Source organism: Myotis brandtii, unplaced genomic scaffold, assembly GCF_000412655.1.
Source record: "Myotis brandtii unplaced genomic scaffold, ASM41265v1 scaffold299, whole genome shotgun sequence".
Taxonomy (NCBI): domain Eukaryota; kingdom Metazoa; phylum Chordata; class Mammalia; order Chiroptera; family Vespertilionidae; genus Myotis; species Myotis brandtii.
In genome coordinates, this window is record NW_005361430.1 from 267,222 (window position 1) to 287,161 (window position 19,940).

Below are 19,940 nucleotides of genomic sequence, written 5' to 3' on the forward strand. Positions count from 1 at the left end.
AACTCTCCAGGTGAGTCTTAGAATTACCTGAAGTTTGATCTAGAGCAGTGGTTCTCAACCTTCTGGCCCTTTAAATACAGTTCCTCATGTTGTGACCCAACCATAAAATTATTTTCGTTGCTACTTCATAACTTAATGTTGCTACTGTTATGAATCGTAATGTAAATATCTGATATGCAGGATGGTCTTAGGCGATCCCTGTGAAAGAGTCATTCGACCGCCGCAGGGGTCGCGACCCACAGGTTGAGAACCACTGATCTAGAGCATCATTGATACTTCTCATCCTGGAATCCTGACTAAGTAATGAACAGAAGTGCTTCAAATGTGGGCAGAAGATGTGGGACAAGGTGCAGATTCAGTAAGAGAAAGGGCAAAAGGATAGGGGATTGTAGTTGGAGAATGCTTGAATCTGGGTGTGGAATGGTTTGGGGAACAGTGTTGAGGTATAGTCATGACCATGGTAGTTAAGGTAAAGTGGGAGTGAAGGTGGTTCTGGAAGTCACAGGGGTGATATGAGTGGAAGCATAGAGTGTGTGAGGCAGGACTTAGACCCCTGATGTACAGATGAATTCAGTATATGTCTAGTTGCATAGTTTCACTCTATTATTCACAATGGAATATTGTGATATAAGAAAAATAGGATTTAGACCTAATTTGTTAGGCATGCCTTTAAATTTATCCCTACATAATTTTATTTTAAAGTAATTGTGTATTTAGTCAAAATTGTGTTTTTTTTAATTGCACTATATTTATTTAAACAAATAGAGATAATTTTTGCTTATGGTATCTTCTTTTGAAACATGCCCTCCTAAAGGATTAAGAAAAGGCTTGTTAAAAGAAAAAATTAATTATACTTAAAAATTATTTCACTTGGAAGTATTTATAATTATTACTGTGTAGAAATATACTGATATTTGAAAAGAATTTCTTTCAAGTTTTATATTTTAATTTAGGGAAAAGGTTATTTTTTGACTCATGTTTTTTATTTAGTAAAAAAATTTTTAAAAATTGAAAATGATTATATATTTACTACTTATGTAATAGTTGAAATCTTTCTATTTTCAGATTGATGACACAGATGCTATGGAAGATGTACATTCTCTCCTTACTGATGTTCCTCCTCCTTCAGGTAAACAGAAAAAATTACCTTTGAGATGCGACTGTCCTTTTTTTTGCACATCAGTATTTTAGTTCATAATTATTATGGTACTAACTTTATTTTAGAGGCTTTATCAATGTCACACCTTGTTATGTGCTTTGCTGCTCCAAGGCGGAAAACAGGTTTAAAATATTTATGTTAAAACTTAGATGAACTGATTTTTAATCCTTTTAAGATTACACATTTTTAAAAAAGTGGTAATTTATTAAGATGGTCTAACCTTTTAGAAAAGAATGAATGGTTCTTATAGTTAGAATGTCATGTAATAATTGAAACAGGTTATTCTTAACACAAAAATAAATGAAATATCATATTTTAACTATAATTTATTTTGACAGGCTTTTATAGTTGTAATACAGAAATTATGCCTGGGATAAATAATTGGACATCTGAAATACAGGTGAATCTTTCATTTTTAATTTTAAATAAATACAACATAAGTGATCTTAGCAAGTTCCTTCTTAATATATGTTTTCTTTTTTCACCTCCTTATTGCAATTAAAATGTTACCCTTTTTCATACCACATTAGTTATTATTGTTCATTATTAGCAGTTTTATTGTTATAGTGATTAGTTAAAGTAATAAAATGCCATACTATCATATCTCCCCATATTTAGATGTTCACATCAGTAAGAGTAATCCGATTAAGCAGTCTTAACCTGACTAATCAAGCCCTCAATAAGAACTTTAATGATCTCTGTGAAAATTTGCTCAAGGTAGGTACCTTCTGACTAACTATATTTTAGTTAAAACTCCTACGAATCATGAAATTGAAAATGTGTACATATTGTCTGGAATACCTTACACAGTTATGGGCTGAATTATTTTTGTTTACATATCAACTTAGCTCTGCCATCAGATAAAATGCTAAAGTTGTCCTGTCTATCTTAATATACCATACTATAAAAGAAATATATTTTAAGTTATCTCATAGCTTTAAACTTCATAAAAATCTATTGTGTGTATGTAAATTTAAAATACCTTTTTCTTATATTATTTTTTATGACATCGATAGATATGATTAAACCTTATTGTCTGCCATAATATTGAAAACTAGAGGCGTGGTGCATGAAATTCATGCACTGGAGTGGGGTGGGGCCCCGCAGCCAAGCCTGCACCCTCTCACAGTTCGGGAGCCCCACGATCAATCGCCCTCAGAGGGAGGCCCTGCCCACCCTGCTGGGGCTCCGCAATGGATGGCCCCCTCAGAGGAGGCCCAGGCTACCCGCCGCAGCACCGCTGGCTGGGTAGCCTGGGCCTCCCTCTTTGGGGCAATTGATCACGGGGCTCCGCGATGGATCGCCCCAAAGAGGTAGGCCCTGCCAACCCAGCCAGGGCTACACGATGGATCGCCCCCACAGAGAGAGACCCCATCCACCCACCACAGCGCCACCACGGGGTAGCCTGGGCCTCTCTCTTTGGGGTGATCACGCCCCACAAAGGGAGGCCCTGCCCACCCACCACAGCCTGCCAGTTGGTGGCCTGGGCCTCCCTCTTTGGGGCGATTGTGGAGCCCCCCAATTGATCGCCCTGCCGGCTGGTGACCTGGGTCTGCCTCTGTGGGGTGATCATGGGGTAATGGCTGGGCCCCCGACCAATCATATCACACCTGCCTTGGCTGGCCTGGCGCTAGTGGGTGTCATAGCGTGGTCATCCGGATGGTCGTTCCGCTGATCGGCCGTTTGGTCAATTGGCATATTATGCTTTTATTATTATAGACTAGAGGCCCTATGCACGAAATTCATGCAAGGGCCTTGGCCCCGGCCCCCGCCCGCCTCCGCAGCCACCGCCTACTGTGGCTTTGTTCAGAAGGAAGGACTTCTGGTCTAATTAGCATATTTCACTTTTATTATTATAGATGGATTCTTAATGTTAAGGATAAACAAAACAGAATTGGACCAGCTTTGTTTTAATCCTTTAAACTTTCTATTTGCCATAATATAATGTGCATTAAAATGTCAGTTTTTGTAAAATTTTAAATGAAAAGAAATGACATTGCTAATATTTTCTATTGTATAGAGCCTATATTTTAAACTACGGTCTATGATCCCCTGCTGCCTTTGCCATGTAAATTTTACAGTATCTCTTCCTGAAGATGAATTAATTCAGGTAATTAAGATTCAGCCTATTATTAAAGAAGATTTCTAGCTTTTATCTGATCTGTTATAATATTATAAATATGCCATAATTAAATAATTGTAACCTGTTTTATTTAAAATATTTTGAAACATATTAATATGAAACAGACTGTGTATATTTTATTTTCCTGAACTCTGCTTATCTGAAGGTGGAATCACATACAATTGTGCTCCAGCATACATACAATAGGATTTGTACTTATATACAGTTTCTCCAGTCCCCATCCATTAGACAGAGTTCTTGAGCTCTTTTTGGATGGAATATCTATGTTTAGGTGTACATGTTGGGCTTAGTTATAGTTTAAATATCTGAGCTGATGTATAATTCTCTGAGAATTTTAACCAGAATTACAACTGGGAATTGTAACTGAGAATCTTAACCAGGAAAGGCAAATTAGCCAATTAGTGTTAAGTTGTTCCATGGTACTGAATAATAAGTGTAAGAAACTTATTTTGACAATGATTATTTTGCTAATCTTACTGTTTCTGTGATTCTAGGTTACAGTCACAGCCGTTGCAATAACTTTTGACAAAAATCAGGCTTTACAGACAACAAAAACACAGGTTGAAAAGTCATTGCAAAGAGGTAAATCTATGATGAGTGGGATCATAGTTCATGTTTGTCTACATTATAGTTTAGTGATAAAATATAGAGGATAGTAGATTAAATAAATGAATTGTTTCTTGAAGAGAATCTGCCACTTTTTGTTTATCTTTATCAAAGTAACGGTGAGGATAAGCATATGGCTGATTTGATACTTTTTATACGTGAATAGGTGGTGGACTGGTATTTACATAGAGATACTGTCGTTTTATAGATTTAAATTGTAGCATATTAATTCTGCAGTAACTTAGAGGTTCCTATCCTACTAGCTCTAAGGAGGTACTCAAGGCATTTGAGAAACTACTGATGTAGTAAGCATCACGTGTTTCTTAGGAAAAGTCCCATAGTAGTCAACAGATTCTCAGAATTGTCATTTACCCAGTAAAATTTAGAAAGTATCATTCTTTTTTGTTTTATTAGGTGTTAAAAGTAGGATTTTGTTTTCTTATTTATTTTTTAAAAAAATATGTTTTTATTGATTTTACAGAGGAGGGCAGAGGGAGCGAGAAATAGAAACATCAATGATGAGAGAATCATTGATTGGCTGCCTCATGCATGCCCCCTACTAGAGATCAAGCCCACAACCAGGGCATGTGCCCTGACCAGAAATCGAACTGTGGCCTCCTGGTCCATGGGTTGACACTCAACCATTGAGCCACACCGGCCCATCATATTTTGACAGTATTTCAGATGTCTCCCATTTTTTCCCTTTTTGCCCCTCTCCACCCAACTCCCACCCTACGTCAGGCTGTCCCCATACTATTGTCTATTCCATAGGTTATGCATTATTGCATATATATTCTTTGGTTAATCTCTTCCTGTCCCACCTCCCAATCCCCACTGAGGTCTGTTATTCTGTTCCATGCATCTATACCTCTGGACCTATTTCGTTCATTAGATTCCACATGTAAGTGAGATCACATGATATTTGTCTTTCTTTACCTGGCTTATTTAGCTTAACATAGTAGTCTCCAGGTCCATCCATGCTATCTCAAAGGGTAAGAGATCCTTCTTTTTTACTGCTGCATAGTATTCCATGGTGTAAAGGTACCACAGCTTTTTTTTATCCCTTCATCTACTGATGGGCACTTGGGCTATTTCCAGATAACACTGCTATGAACATAGGGATGCTTACATTCTTTTTGATTGGTGTTTCAGGATTCTTAGGATATATTCCTAGAAGTGGATCACTGTGTCAAAAGGCAGTTTCACCTTTAATTTTTTGAGGAAACTCCACACTGGCTACACCAGTTTGCATCCCCATCAGCAGTGTACTAGGGTTCCCTTCTCTCATCATCCTCACCAGCACTTGTTGTTTGTTGATTTATTGATGGTAGCTATTCTGGCAGGTGTGAGGTGATACCTCATTGGAGTTTTAATTTACATCTCTCTCATGATTAGTGATGTTGAACTTTTTTAATGTGTTTATTGGCCATCTGTATGTCCTCTTTGTAGAAGTGTCTATTCAGGTCTTTTGTCCATTTTTAATTGAATTATTTGTCTTCCTGGTGTTGAGTTGTATGAGTTCTTTGTATAATTTGGAAATTAACCCTTTATCAGATGTATCATTGGTGAATATGTTTTCTCATACAGTAGTTTCCCTTTTCATTTCATTGATGGTTTCTTTTGCTGTGCAGAAGCTTTTTGGTTTGATGTAGTCCCATTTGTTAATTTTTTCCTTTGTTTCCCTTACCCAAGGTGAAGTCTCAGTGAAAATATTGCTAAGTGAGATGTCTGAGATTTTACTGCCTATATTTTCTTCTAGGATTTTTATGGTTTTGTGACTTACATTTAAGTCCTTTATCTATTTTAAGTTTACTCTTGTGTATGGTGTAAGTTGGTGGTCTAGTTTCATTTTTTGCATGTACCTGTTCAATTTTCCCAACATCATTTATTGGAGAGACTGTCTTTACTCCATTGTATGCTCTTGCCTCCTTTGTCAAATACCAATTGACCATATTGGCGTGGGTCAATTTCTGGGGTCTCTGTTCTGTTCCATTGGTCTATTTGCCTGTTTTTGTTCCAGTACCAGGATGGGTTTTTAAAAAAATCTTTATTGTTGAAAGTATTACATATGTCCTCCTTTTCCCCCTCCCCCATTGACCTCTTCTAGCCTGCCTCCATCTCCCGCCTCAGGCCTTCACCACCCTATTGTCTGTGTCCATGGTTTATGCATATATATACTGGTATACAAGTTCTTTGGTTGATCTCCTCCTACCCACCCACCCTCCCCTGCCTTCCCTCTGAGATTCCACAGTCTGTTCCATGCTTCTATGACTCTGGATTATTTTGTTCATCAGTTTATTTTAGCCCCTTATCAGATGTATCACTAGATTTCACATATGAGATCATCGTACCAGGCTGTTTTGATTACAGTGGTTTTGTAGTATAGTTTGATATCAAGTATTGTGATTCCTCCTATGTTATTTTTCTTTCTCAACATTGCTGTGGCTATTCGGGGTCTTTTTTGGTTCTGTATAAATTTTGGAATATTTGTTCTAGATCTGTGAAATATGTCGTTGGTATTTTAATTGGAATTTCATTGAATCTATAGATGGCTTTGGGTAGTATGGACATTTTAATGATGTTAATTCTTCAGTTCATGAATATGGTATATGCTTTTACTTGTTTGTATCTTCCTCTCTTTCCTTTTTCAGTGTTCTATAGTTTTCCGAGTATAGGACTTTTACCTTGTTGGTTAAGTTTATTCCCAGATACCTTATTTTTTGTTGCAATGGTAAATGGGATTTTTTTTTTTCGTTTCTCTTTCTCAGAGTTCATTATTGATGTATAAAAATGCCATCTATTTCCAGGTATTAATTTTGTATCCTGCTACTTTGCCAAATTTACTTACTAAATCTAGCAATTTTTGGTAGAGTGTTTTAGAGTTTTCTATGTGCAATATATGTCATATGCAAATAATGATAGTTTTACTTCCTCCTTTCTAATTTGGATACATTTTATTTCTTCTTTCTGTCTGATCTCTGTGGCCAGGACCCTCTAGTATTATGTTGAATAAGAGTGGTGAAAACAGACATCCCTGTCTTGCTCCTGATCTTAAGGGAAATGCTTTTAGTTTTTGCCCACTGAGTATGATGTTAGCTGTAGGTTTGTCATATATGACCTTTATTATGTTGAGTTATGATCCTTCTATCCCACTTTCCTGAGACTTTTTATCAAAAATGGGTGCTGGATTTTGTCTAATGCTTTTTCTGTGTCTATTGATATGATCATATGATTTTTATCCTTCATTTTGTTTATGTGGTATATCACATTTATTGATTTGTGAATATTGAACCATCTTTGCATTCCTGAAATAGATCCCACTTGGTCATGGTGTATGATTTTTTTTAATGTATTGCTGGATTCTATTTGCTTGTATTTTGTTGAGGATTTTAGCATCCACATTCATGAGGGATTTTGGCCTATAATTTTCTTTGTTTGTAGTATCTTTATCTGGTTTTGGAATTAGGATAATGCTAACCTCATAAAAAGAGCTTGGAAGTCTTCCCTCCTCTTTTGGAAGATTTTGAGGAGGATAGGTGTTAATTTGTCTTTGAATGTTTGGTAAAACTCGCCTGTGAAGCCACTGGGTCCAGGGCTTTTGTTTGCTGGGAGTTTTTTGATTACTGCTTCAATTTCATTAGTTGTTATTGGCCTATTCAGCTTTTCTGATTCTTCCTGATTAAATTTTGGCAGATTGTACATAGGGTTTGTCTATTTCTCCTAGGTTGCCCACTTTGTTGGCATATAGATGTTCAAAGTATTTTCTTACAATCTGTTATACCAGATTCTTAATTTTAAAAAATTAATAGTAGGTTATTACTAAATAGTGTTTTTCTTGCTTCCTAAGCCTCTACAGATAATGAAGAACTTCTGCAGTTTCCACTGGAACTCTGTTCAGATTCACTTCCTTCTCATCCTTTTCCACCAGCTAAAGGTTGGTTAAATAAGGGAAATGCAAACCCAAATCCTAGTTTCTGGTGTTTTTTACTTGCTTCATTATTGTAGATAATCTTACTGAATCTTGAGATGAAGATTTATTCTTCATTTCTTCATTGTTATGTTCATATTCATAAAGGGGGGCAGTAATATTCTCATTTTAATTTCTCAAGTAATATCAGCACATATTATTAAGGTAATTTTTCATATGAGACTCCATTTTTATATATCAAATGTATTAAAGTTTTATTTTCAGATATTTGGATTTCCCATAGTGATTTATTTGAAATTTATATTACATTTGGTAATTTTTTTCAGCAACAATTAAACCTTTACAAAAATATTCATTTTGAAAATGACAACAAACTACTTATTTTCTCCAGAGGTATTTGGAGAGGTTTTGGGTGGCAGCAGTAATGTGAAAAAGGAATGTGTTTTTTGTCCCTTTTAGGTATCTTGGGTACAATTGAGGAACATTTTTAGGTACTTACAAGATGCTGCCATTTTTTCAAATACAAAATGATCATCTCTTAATAACAGTACATCTACTTTAATCTAATACTCTTTGGAGAAAATAGTAGTTTTTTATTTCATTTTTCTTCTGATTTCAGTGCAATTTTTATTATAACATTTATAGAATTATTGTACTTTACTTCATAGCATTACATATATAATAAATGTAGTTTGTGTTTTTTCTAAATTTTTTATTCTGAAAAATAGTACATCTGTTATTTAAAAATTCATATTGACTTTTCTGATTTTTATATTTTATAATACAAGTGAAATTATTTCATGATTTCTTCTTGTCAGGTATATTATCTGACAAATTAGATGTAATACAGAATAGTTTTATACTCACATTGCATGTATATTAATAATCTTTACTAAATCAGTGCAAAGCCTGTCCATATAGATAAGTAGATCCCGTCTCTTATTTTGGAGATGAAAAGATGAGGTACTTTCAAATTTGGAACTTTCTGACATGGTAACTGTGGTCCTTTTTTCTTTTTATCTAAATTAAAATTCTAATTTAGAACTCCATGGAGAATTTTTGCATACTTCAACTTCCTTGAAAGAATAGAGAGGAAAAATCAAATCCAAAGATAATCTGAGTTCAGCTTTATAAAATAAATATAGCTTCCAGAATAAAAAGTAGAACTGTTAAGAATCTCCCTTGAACTGACTAGACAGGATTTTTTTTAATGCCTACTTTATACAGAAATGTGTATTTAATGCAGGGTTAGTTCTAAACTACTTTTAGGTATCATTTTTATTCATCCTTACCCTGAAATGTAGGGGCGGGGGGGAGAAACAAAATAAAAAACTAACAAAAAAGATTTCATCAATTGCTAATCTATTGGAATATATATGTGTTCTTGGGGTTCCGTTACCAGTAGCTGTATTTTACCATGTTAATAGCTACTGAGTTCTGCAGATCAAATTTAAACTCTTAAGTTTGCCTTATCTGTGTTGATAACACAGTATCTGCAGTCGCTTTCAAAGTTAATTATAACTAGTATTTCTTGTCATTAGTATATTTTGTGTAAATTATACTGTGTGAACTGAAGAATGAGGAAAGAAGAATTTGAGTGGAATAAGTAATATCTGAACAATACCTAAAGTATTTGCAATTCAATTTAAGGAGTGTAGAGAAGGGCCATGGGTGGAGTAATAAAGCAACAGACCTCTTCTCAGTTCTGCTACTCAGAAGTGTGAGACTTGAGGCCAAGTTACTAGTAAACCTCAATTCCTCATCTGTAAAATGTGAAAGGATTAAGGTTCCCTCTAGCCATTAAAATTCTCCAATTCCCTGGGTTTCTGTGGTTTGTGTTTCTTTAATTATTAACATATTCCCATTACGAAAAACAAATCAAAAGCTAAATTATGCCTATGGTCACACTGAACTTAAAATTTTCCAAATAGCTTCTAATTAGTTAAACCAATAATTTTAAAACCATAGTGTTTCTTCGGAGGTGCCTCATGACTTCTCAGGAGGCAGGGTGGGAAGGGAGGGAGCTGAAAGGGTTGGGGATGTGAGGGGGTAGGTCTCTGGACCCCCTACCCTATCTCTGAACTTAGAGCAGCTTCGATTCAGTGTGTTTTTGCGTATCTGCTTTCTACATGTGATTTTGTTTGAAGAAAGGGTTTCAAAGTTGGGAAATAATGGAATCAGATCATTTCACCTTTATTATCATTGTCATCATCATGTTCATAATGATCAACATCATCACAACCAGTACTAATATGTATAAAACTTTTTATACTAAGTGCTTAACTGAAAAACCTGTGTGCTTTTCCATGAATATTGCATTTCAAAATCATCAGTAAGCACTAAAAAGTTTATCTGTATCTGTTGTAAACAGTTTTGTAAATTGTGGTTTATGTTGCATGCTTATTTATTGTCTTTGCTCCCTCAAAGTCTTTTTAGGAGAACATGGGCTATACCAAATATGTTTGAAAAAGTTATTTTAAAGAAAGTATTTTCGAAGATTAGAGGATGGGTTAGTTTTGTAAAGGTCCTAAAAATGTTATAGTAGAGTGTTATAACATGAATGTAGCAACTGGGCATTATAACATGAAGAAAGGCTTTGAGTAGAGAATAGAAATATCTGGAAAAAATTAAGCATAACAATTCAGAGGAAACAGGCAGGAGAGGGCAAGGTAAGAGTGCAAGGAATAAATGTTCAAAAATGTCTCTACTTAAAAAATATATATATATTTATTGATTTCAGAGAGGAAAGGAGAGATAGAAACATCAATGATGATAGAGAATTAATCATTGATTGGCTGCCTCCTGCATGCCCCACACTGGGGACCGAGCCCCTAACCTGGGCATGTGCTCTGACTAGGAATCAGGAATCGAACTGTGACCTCCTGGCTCATAGGTCAAGGTCAACGCTCAACCACTGAGCTACATGAGTTAGGATCTTCTCTACTTTTTTATATGCAACCTACAGAGGCTTAAAAGTAAATTACTAATACTGAGAAGTAAATAAATATATAGTTTTTATAGTTTTGTTAGTTCAGTTAGCTAAGCTGATGGAGCTTTTCTTTTTTTAATTCTGAAAATTTTGGATTCTAATTTATTCTTCATGTTCTTATCACAAATAGGATAATTTGTTAAAATGTTCATTTCCTTTTATGTTGACAGAGTAGTTTTAAGAGCTAAGTTAAGCACAGTATGTTTATTAATGCTTCCATCTTTTCACTTGTAGATAAACCTTTTCTTATCCTTTCATGTTATTGAAAATGAGTGAATATTATGTGAAGAAAAGATGCTTCAATTATTTGTATCCTAATTCTGTGTATAGAGTAAGCCTGGGCCTGAATTGTCCATCCATGTTCAATTTTTTTTCTTCCATCTTTTGTTTGAAGTATGTCTCAAATTTATGGTTGGCTTGATGTTACCTTGCTAGTTATCTTGATTTTTCAGATTTGAAATATTAAAAGGTGCTGAGCTGAAATAATTTCTTAAAGGACATTGTCATGTGAAGGTCATCCAAATATTTTGATACTATGAGGATCATAGATGATGTGGCATTGACATAAATTATTTTCACATGAAGCTGTTTTATGAGAAAAAAGATGGCTATAGTGAATTTTTATGCCACTTTCATAGTGTTTTTCCTAACTATTATTATCTAGGCTTCAGTTTTTCTCGAACTAGTTTCAAGAGACTTATAAAATGATATATATAGGAAAAAAGGGATCAAATATAGTAGAAATGGAGACTCTGAGTGAATATAATTTGCGTGGAAAGTAAAAATAAGTTAGTAAGATTTTTCTCATAAACTGTAGTTGATGTCAAGAATTTTAAACATGTAATTTTCATAAAAGATTAGCATATTACTTTAGATGCATTTCTAAAGATATAAATCTTGAGATATTAGATACCATATTGTAGGGTTTAAGGACTTACATTCATGATAAAAGTGTATGAATTATATCCTGTTATAAATTTCAAATACTTTAAAAATCTAATCTCTAATAGGATAGTTATTTTCATTAAAATTTTGAGAGTGTTAAGACTTTAAAGGTTTGATTAAGTCAATCCTAGTTTTTATATACTGTTGGATAAAACTGTATAGAGAAGTTTTTTGTTGTTGTTGTTGTTGTTGTTTTTTGGCTCCCCATCGGGGAAACGAACCCCGGTCCACGTGACATAGAGAAGTTTTTATACCCACCTTGTTTCTGCTTTCATTTTGCTTTATGCCGGCGTGATTTCCTCATGCTCAGTGGCATAAGCTATATGCTGCCAAGATTACTCTTTTCACCAAGCAGCTGCTGACTAATGTGACAAGCAGAGGCCAAAATCTGGGTTTCAATATAAAAGAAAACAAGTTGGCTTATTCCTTTAATACGTTATACTCCATAATTAGGTATCCACATCAGAATTTTTTTTTATCTTTACTTTTATTGTAGGCTTATAAGAGTTAGTTTTTCTTTTTGTTAAATCAAATTTGATTTTAAAAGATATCTTAATTTTTTAAATTTAATGACTTCCCTCACATTATTTTAAACTAGCTATTAGAAATATAAATCTATGAAACCTTTAAAGTTAGCTTTCATTTTTTTTCTGCCAACTAACTGTACTGAATTCTTACAAGTCTATATAATTCATTATACTAACTAAAATCCCTTTATATATTAACAACTCATTGCATGCCTGTTTTTTCTCTCTCTCTCTTTAAAATATATTTTGTCACAATGACCAAATGGTATCAACAATAGAAAGTTCTCCATGTTATTGATGACCACAACAATCCACGGGAGATTTTGAAAGGGAGAGATACCGAGGGAAAGGAGAATGAGAGGAAAATAGAAACTAAAGAGAGGAGAGTGTGTGGAAAACTTACCCATAAAATGGGAAGGAAGGAAGAAAAGAATTGACGGAGAAGTAGGGTTAAGGAATTTTAGCTTCTTTAAGGTAGCTTGAGGAGAGTAAAATCTGGAGTAGGTAGTAAAAAAAAAGCAAAGAAAAATTGAATTGAGTTACTGATGAAAAAAGGATTATTTGGAAGAGACGATATAAAGGATGGAGAGGAGGAGTGGGTACCTGGTAATGGAGGCAGGAAAACAATAGGTGACTGAAGGAAAAGCACAAGTGGTTTAGGATGTTGTACACCTTTAGCTGGAAGCTTTAACGACCCAGATAGAGAAGCTACTTGTCTTTGTCCTCTAGTGTATGTATTACCTTTATAATTGAAAAATTTTTTTCCCTTATGGACTGTCCAAATTGAAGGTCTATCTTTTTCTATGCCTTAATAATTTTTAACTATAATATGGCCATTTGATTACCAATCCACCAGTATTTGAATATAATTATGGACAAAGTTTATGCTGAATGTTCATATACATCCATTATCTAACTTGGATATTAATCCAGATTTTATAGTTATATGACTTAGCTAATCAGTGCATTATAGATTGATGGAAATGCATAATTTGCCAGAGAACTTTTTCATAATTTGCAGGAATTTTTTCAGTTTTAGTAATTTTCTTAGGTTGACCAGGTAAGATTGTCTCAAATATATTTTAATTATTAAGAGCAAAGATGTTCTGTGAATTCTAATGATATAAAGTGAGTAAGTGGTCAGAAGAGTTAGTGGTCAGTATAGAACTTTATCATAGTTAATCAACACCTTTGTCATTGGTATGACAGATTATTTAGGAAAATAGGGAAGCCTCAACCTTTAGAGGCATTGGAACATGTATAATTGAGGGAGAAAGAAATCTTGCCACATTTTTTTCTTTGTCATCATTTTGCTCATTTTCACTAAACTGCTTTTAACTTAGGTTAGTCCCCCTCCCCACACCATTAGGGCTTGTTAAATATTGCTAGAATGTACTAAGAGAATCAGAAAGCCATATGTGCTGTGTGCGTGCCATGCTAACTTTCTAGGGTTGTTTATTTGGGGATAATAGGGTTATCACTTGTGCTTCTTTAAAACAAAATAATCTTTTTCTTGTATTTAGTGGGAAAGGAAATCGTAAGAGAAGTAGGCTGCCATGTGGCTTGATTGAGACTCTCTTTACAGCTAGAATGGGGACCTAACATAAGTGTTTGTCTCAAACTCTTTCACGTAGATACACAAATGGCCCACACTAAGCATTAGCCCTCAACAAAGCCCAAATGACTTAAATAAGATTTCTTTCCCTATATATGAAGTGTTGCTTTTTGTTGTTGTTTTTTGTTTTATTTTTTTGTACTATTGGCATAGAGATTACGTATGTACTTTTAATTTCTTTTTAACCAAAATTACTAGTTTGTCAATGAGCCAGACAGCTTATATATGTAGTAGCTTTTCTTCTGAAAAGCCTGTTGCCTGGGAAGGCAAATTGTAATCAGAAGGAGCAGTGTGACAGAGAGCCCAAGGTCATGAGATATTTGAAGTAGTCAAACCAGTCCAAGGTGCTATCAGAACCAGCTCACCTTGGGCTTTTTCTCAGAGAGAAAAAATTAAGGTCATAGCTAGCATATTAACAGATGAACCTGCTCTTCTTAAGTGAGATAAATCTTTTCACTTGCCCTTTCCCTTAAGAATGTCTCCAATTTTGCCCTGACCGGTTTGGCTCAGTGGATAGAGCGTCAGCCTGCGGACTCAGGGGTCCCAGGTTCGATTCCGGTCAGGGGCATGTGCCTTGGTTTCGGGCACATCCCCAGTGGGGAGTGTGCAGGAGGCAGCTGATCGATGTTTCTAGCTCTCTATCCCTCTCCCTTCCTCTCTGTGAAAAATCAATGAAATATATTCTTTAAAAAAAGAAAAAAAAAAGAATGTCTCCAATTTTAAAACTGATTTTTTTTCAGATTTTAATTCAAACACATTTATATTTGAGGGCCAGGAATAAATATTTTCCTTTTCTTTTATTTTCCCTCTTCCCTATCCTTTGTAAAATTTGATGGGAAAAGTAGTAAATGCACATGGTAGACAATTCAAATCCTACCAAAAAATCATATAGTCCAATAAAGCATTCATCTCCCTTCATTTCCCTTCCCAAGAGGCAACTACTACTCTTTAAATATGTCTTTATTGATTTCAGAGAGAGGAGGGGAGAGGGAAAGAGGGATAGAAACATCGATGAGAGAAACATTATGGACTGGCTGCCTCCTGCATGCCCCCTTCTGGGGATTGAGCTCAGAAACCTGGGCATGTGCCCTAACTGGGAATTGAACTGTGACCTCTGGTTCATGGGTCGATGCTCATCCAGTGAGCCACACCGGCCAGGCAGGGCAACTACTCTTAATAGCTTATTATCTGTCTTTGCAAATATATTTTTCTTTTTTAAAAACACAAATATTATACACATCATTGTATACCTTTGTGGTTTTTTTCCACTGGCTATACTTAGAGATGGGAACAGATACTTTTTTTTTCTTTTTAAGACAAAGTTCTTTTTTTAAAAAATGTGTTTTTATTGATTTTTAGAGAGAGAGGAAGGGAGAAGGATAGGTAGAAACATAGATGAGAGAGCAACACCATCGACTGCTTGCCTCCTGCATACCTGTACAGGGGATTGAGCCTGCAACCTGGGCATATGCCCTGACTGAGAATCAAACCATGACCTCTTGGTTCCTGGGATAGATGCTCAACTGCTGAGCCACACTGGCTGGGAGGGAACAGACACTTTTTACATTTAAGCTCTTTTTGTGGACATTTGCCTTTAACATATATAGTTGCTACTGAGGAATCCCATATTACTCAGATAATATTGAGGTACAGAAGATAATTTCACTTTAGTGATTTTCACATTTTTTTTTTTAGCTTTCTTACATTTTAAAAACTTTCACAGAATTCCTAATTTTCTATAATTCTATGCTCACCAAGGGCATATGAGAACCCTGGGACCCTCATGAGACATGGAAGCCTGGGGTAGGTCTCTGGCTGTCCCAGCACTGGGTCTTGCTGTGCTGAGCTGTCCCTAGAGATCTAATCGGCCTCAAGATGTCAGCTCTGTCTGGCCTTCTTCCTGTAGATTCCATCTCCTCCTGGGCTTCCAGTTCCCTCGGGACCCGGAATCCAGAGGACTCTCCCTGTCTGGATCTCCAGTCTGAGGCCATGATTATCAGGGCATGTCCACAGCATAGCACCCTCACAGGCATTTTGTGGACCCCCACCTAGTGACCCTGTTTATTTATCAGCTCTCTATTGTAAGAGGAATGTCAACCATTGTACACTCTCAGTATTAGCTAGTGGCCACTTGACCTATAAAAATGGGGGAGGAGGGCGGCATGGGAGACACTTCCATTACACCCAATTATCAGAAACATTCTGTACAAATCTTACTTTTGGAAAGTATAAATTTTATTAACTTAAGAATAGTACCAAAAGATCAACCCATTAGGCAGAGACAAAAAATATTAATTAGTTTATAAATTAAAAAAAACAATTGGCTGACCCAAATAATTCTCAGTATTTCTTACGGGTTATTTCTACTTGACAATGTTATTCCTTCAATTATAAAATTCTTTGAAACAAAAATTCAAATGTGCTAGTGTGGATAGATCCTGAACAGTAGAAATAGATGATTTTTATAGTACTGTTTAAATTTGTATAATACCTTAAAAATCTATGAAAAATATAAAATATCAGAGAAAATTCTGGATGCTATTTTTATGAGGTACTGGAAAGGAAGTGATTGGGATTCCTGGTTATTTCTATGGAGAACAGTCACTTTTTCATTCCACAAAGTCTTGATACCACCAGAGGAAGTTGCTGACAGTGATGTCCTCGAATGAAGGGGTTGGTGGTGAGGGGGAGGGTTATGGCTAGTAAGGAGCTTGTGTTTGTCTGTGAGACATCGGTCATTGCCTTGTCTGTAATTTTTAATCTTACTAGCTCTTCCCCACACAAATGTTTCCCTTCCATATTTCATTTCAGATTTTCTTCCCAATTCATTGACCCTTTTCTCTGCTCAGTTTTCTTACATTCTGCTTTCATCCTATTTGTTACTGTGTTTATATTTTCTCATGCCTATGAAGTTTCTGAAACTCTTTTTGTGTTATACTAACAAGTAGTCTTCCTTGGCATGGTATTTATTAACTGAGCTAGTTTTCATATGTCAATAGAAATTGCATTAGAAATCAAAATACTTCTATTTGGTTTGCTTTTACAATGAAGCCATAAAGAGTTCCTCCTATTCTTCTGGCTTATAGAGAGTACTTACAAAGAGCAAAGAAGAGAAACTGATTTATACTTAGCATCCAAGCTAATGTTGTTCATATTGTCTTATTAGAACACCTGGAGAGTGCAAGTTCTAACTCAGGTATACCAGCTGCACAGAGAGGTGAGTTCATCTAATCAAATAGTCACCAAGGTGTGAAATTCTAGTGTGGTGGTGCATAAACATACAGACATTGGAAAAATGCACTGGACAGTGGAATTCAGACACCAAAATGTGGCCTTCTTGTAGTTAGAATGTGTCTCAACAACATTAATAAAACTAATATTTTAAAAATTTAAAGCATTTTCATAGTTTTCCAGTTTCTAAAAATAAAAGTTTAGCTTTTTAATATATATATATTTTTTTGCTCAGTAGTAGTAAAAGTTATTCTTTTAGAAGGAGAACTTGATAGGTTCACACCTGCCACCCTACCCTGTGTTATCAGCAGCTTTGTTGCCAAAAATCATACATGGAAAAGAGAATATGAACAGAAGCGATCCTTTGGCTTTCCTGTTACTCTTGGTAGAAAGAAGGTATTTTAATAAAAGATAAGTCAACGAGTGATTTTTTTCATCTATTCTTCAATATTTGACTCATTATTTTTTGTTTTGATTTTAAAGTAGACATAGGAAGGCAATTATTCACAAAGTTTGGATTGCAAATTAAAGTCCTAAAGTATAAACAGCTAAAACATTGTAAAGTAAAAAGAATGGGGAGAAAGTTAGTTAAAACATGGTATGTGGTCCTGATATTTCTGTTAAACCCCACTTCCGTTTTCCCTAAGAGACTACACAACTATGACATCACCAAAAACGCTCAGCCAGCTAACTGAGAAATTGGTTTTGGACAAATCAGTGTCTAAAGCTTGACTCTTTACTGTCTCTCTTATCTGACTTGAAAGGGACCATTCTTTTTCTGTATTACAGTTAAATTACGTCATCGGAAGGAGTGTTATGACGAGTAAGAGACGTCATACATATTTTTTCTTTTGTTTTCTGTCTGTGTTTCCAGCAACGTCAGTTGATTACAGTTCCTTTGCAGACAGATGCAGCAGCTGGATAGAGCTCATTAAACTGAAAGCTCAGACCATAAGGCGCGGATCAATTAAGACAAGTAGGCGGATGTTTCTACCACATTATGATCTGAGAAGCATATCCCTGATTTCCCAGTGGTGAAGGCTAGACTTTTCCACCCAGTAATAACATTGCGAATCAATCATGTGTTGGAGTGTGAAAGCTGCAGACTAATGGTCATTTAACAGAAGTTATTGAAGGGCCTTTAGATTTGTTGATTTTAACTGTAGAATTTTTTTTTTTTAATTTCACTTTTTGTGAAGCTATTCTTAAAAGTATATAAATAGATATTATATTCTTCTAGTGGAAGGAAATTGTCAGCTCTCTTATTGAAGAGATCCTATTCCAGGACCCAAGGTACTATCTAGCCCAGTGGTTCTCAACCTTTGGGTCGCGACCCCTTTGGGGGTCGAACGACCCTTTCACAGGGGTCGCCTAAGACCATCGGAAAACACATACATAATTACATATTGTTTTTGTGATTAATCACTATGCTTTATGTTCAATTTGTAACAATGAAATTGGGGGTCACCACAACATGAGGAACTGTATTAAAGGGTCGCGGCATTAGGAAGGTTGAGAACCACTGATCTAGCCTATGGCGTGTGTCAGTTTACCAAGTGTGATATCCAGAGGGCTGAAAGAATGAGGTATTTTTAGAGAGAAAGTAAACTCTTATCTCACTGTTAGAAACAAGATCATCATATGCTTTTTATCTATACTCCATGTGTTTTGGTAGATTCTGAGGTAAATGTATTTGAGTGTCAGAGTTTATAGTACATTAATAGGGAACGAACTATCTTTTAGAGGAAAGATCACAGGATATGGAACCTGTTGATCTGGTTTTGAATCTTAGAAGTGCCATTTTAATAGCTGTGTGACCTTGGGAAAGTTATTTAACTTCTCTGAGCCTCAGTTTCCTCATGTTGAAAATGGGGATAAAACCTAGGTTGCTGGGTTGTTGTAAGGATTAGATGTATATATGTGCCTGGTTTATAATAGTTATTTGATAAGCGATAGCTATTATTATTTATATTTTATAACAATCAACTTTTAGATAGCCAAGGTCATTTCTAAGTTTTTAAAATTATGAGTTTGATCAAAATGGTTTGGAAAATAAACCTTTTACAACTAGTTAACAAGGTTTATCTACAAGTTGACAATGATGAAGTCATCTGAAAAAGTTGGAGAAAAAACTAGGAAATATAACAACTTTCACACTCTTTGTAATAATTTGTTCCCACAGCAGATAATTTTTAATTGCTCTGCCGCTTTTTCTTTTTCTTCACTTTATAACGATCATTGTATGTATAGCTACACCGCATCAACATTTTCTTTTGCAGGAATGCCATTTTTCTTCCAAAAGAATTCCATTTCAGCATTTTCTCTTATGTTTTTCTTTCTCTCTCTCTTTAAATTGCATGCAGTGCATGATAATTTCTTGACTTTCATGACATGGCTTAGCCTCACAGACAGCTGAATGTTGTCACCACTTACTCGGAAACCTTGGGGGTGTAATTGAGTTACTGGCATCTGATCCTGGTGCTTTCTCTTCTTTCTCCAATTTTTAGCTGTGACAGTTGAAAAAGCAAGTCCAATGAGTGAAGGAAATTTCCGGAATCGTTCTGCTCCACCTTGTGCAAATTCTACAGTTGGGGTTGTTAAGATGACACCTCTTTCTTTCATTCCTGGAGCAAAAATAACGAAATATCTTGGGATAATTAACATGTTTTTTATTCGGGAAACCACTTCTCTACGTGAGGTAATTTAATGGATGTTATTTCATTATTTTTGTGAATTTTCTATGATTGAAGATATTAGTGACAAAACTAAACAAGTTTCATTTTTTTTTTTTTGCCAA

The 19,940-nt window shown here is 35.3% G+C and overlaps 1 protein-coding gene across 15 annotated transcripts in view; it reads left to right on the plus strand.

Annotated features, from left to right (window-relative positions):
- The window catches only part of C2CD5 (C2 calcium-dependent domain containing 5), a 103,148-nt gene that overhangs the window by 72,084 nt on the left and 11,124 nt on the right, over nucleotides 1-19,940 (plus strand). For 10 of the 15 annotated variants that reach the window (XR_001362722.1, XM_014542327.1, XM_005869551.2 and 7 more), the window contains 9 exons: nucleotides 1,066-1,129; nucleotides 1,498-1,559; nucleotides 1,778-1,876; nucleotides 3,180-3,269; nucleotides 3,797-3,884; nucleotides 7,756-7,842; nucleotides 17,079-17,129; nucleotides 18,018-18,119; nucleotides 19,651-19,841. Coding sequence is in view for 14 of the 15 variants with exons in the window: in XM_014542327.1 (XP_014397813.1) it covers nucleotides 1,066-1,129; nucleotides 1,498-1,559; nucleotides 1,778-1,876; nucleotides 3,180-3,269; nucleotides 3,797-3,884; nucleotides 7,756-7,842; nucleotides 17,079-17,129; nucleotides 18,018-18,119; nucleotides 19,651-19,841 (834 nt within the window). In the remaining variant the exon portion in view is untranslated. The remainder of the gene's footprint in view (nucleotides 1-1,065; nucleotides 1,130-1,497; nucleotides 1,560-1,777; nucleotides 1,877-3,179; nucleotides 3,270-3,796; nucleotides 3,885-7,755; nucleotides 7,843-17,078; nucleotides 17,130-18,017; nucleotides 18,120-19,650; nucleotides 19,842-19,940) is intronic. The other 5 variants (XM_005869555.2, XM_005869557.2, XM_005869556.2 and 2 more) reach the window with 3 other exon arrangements.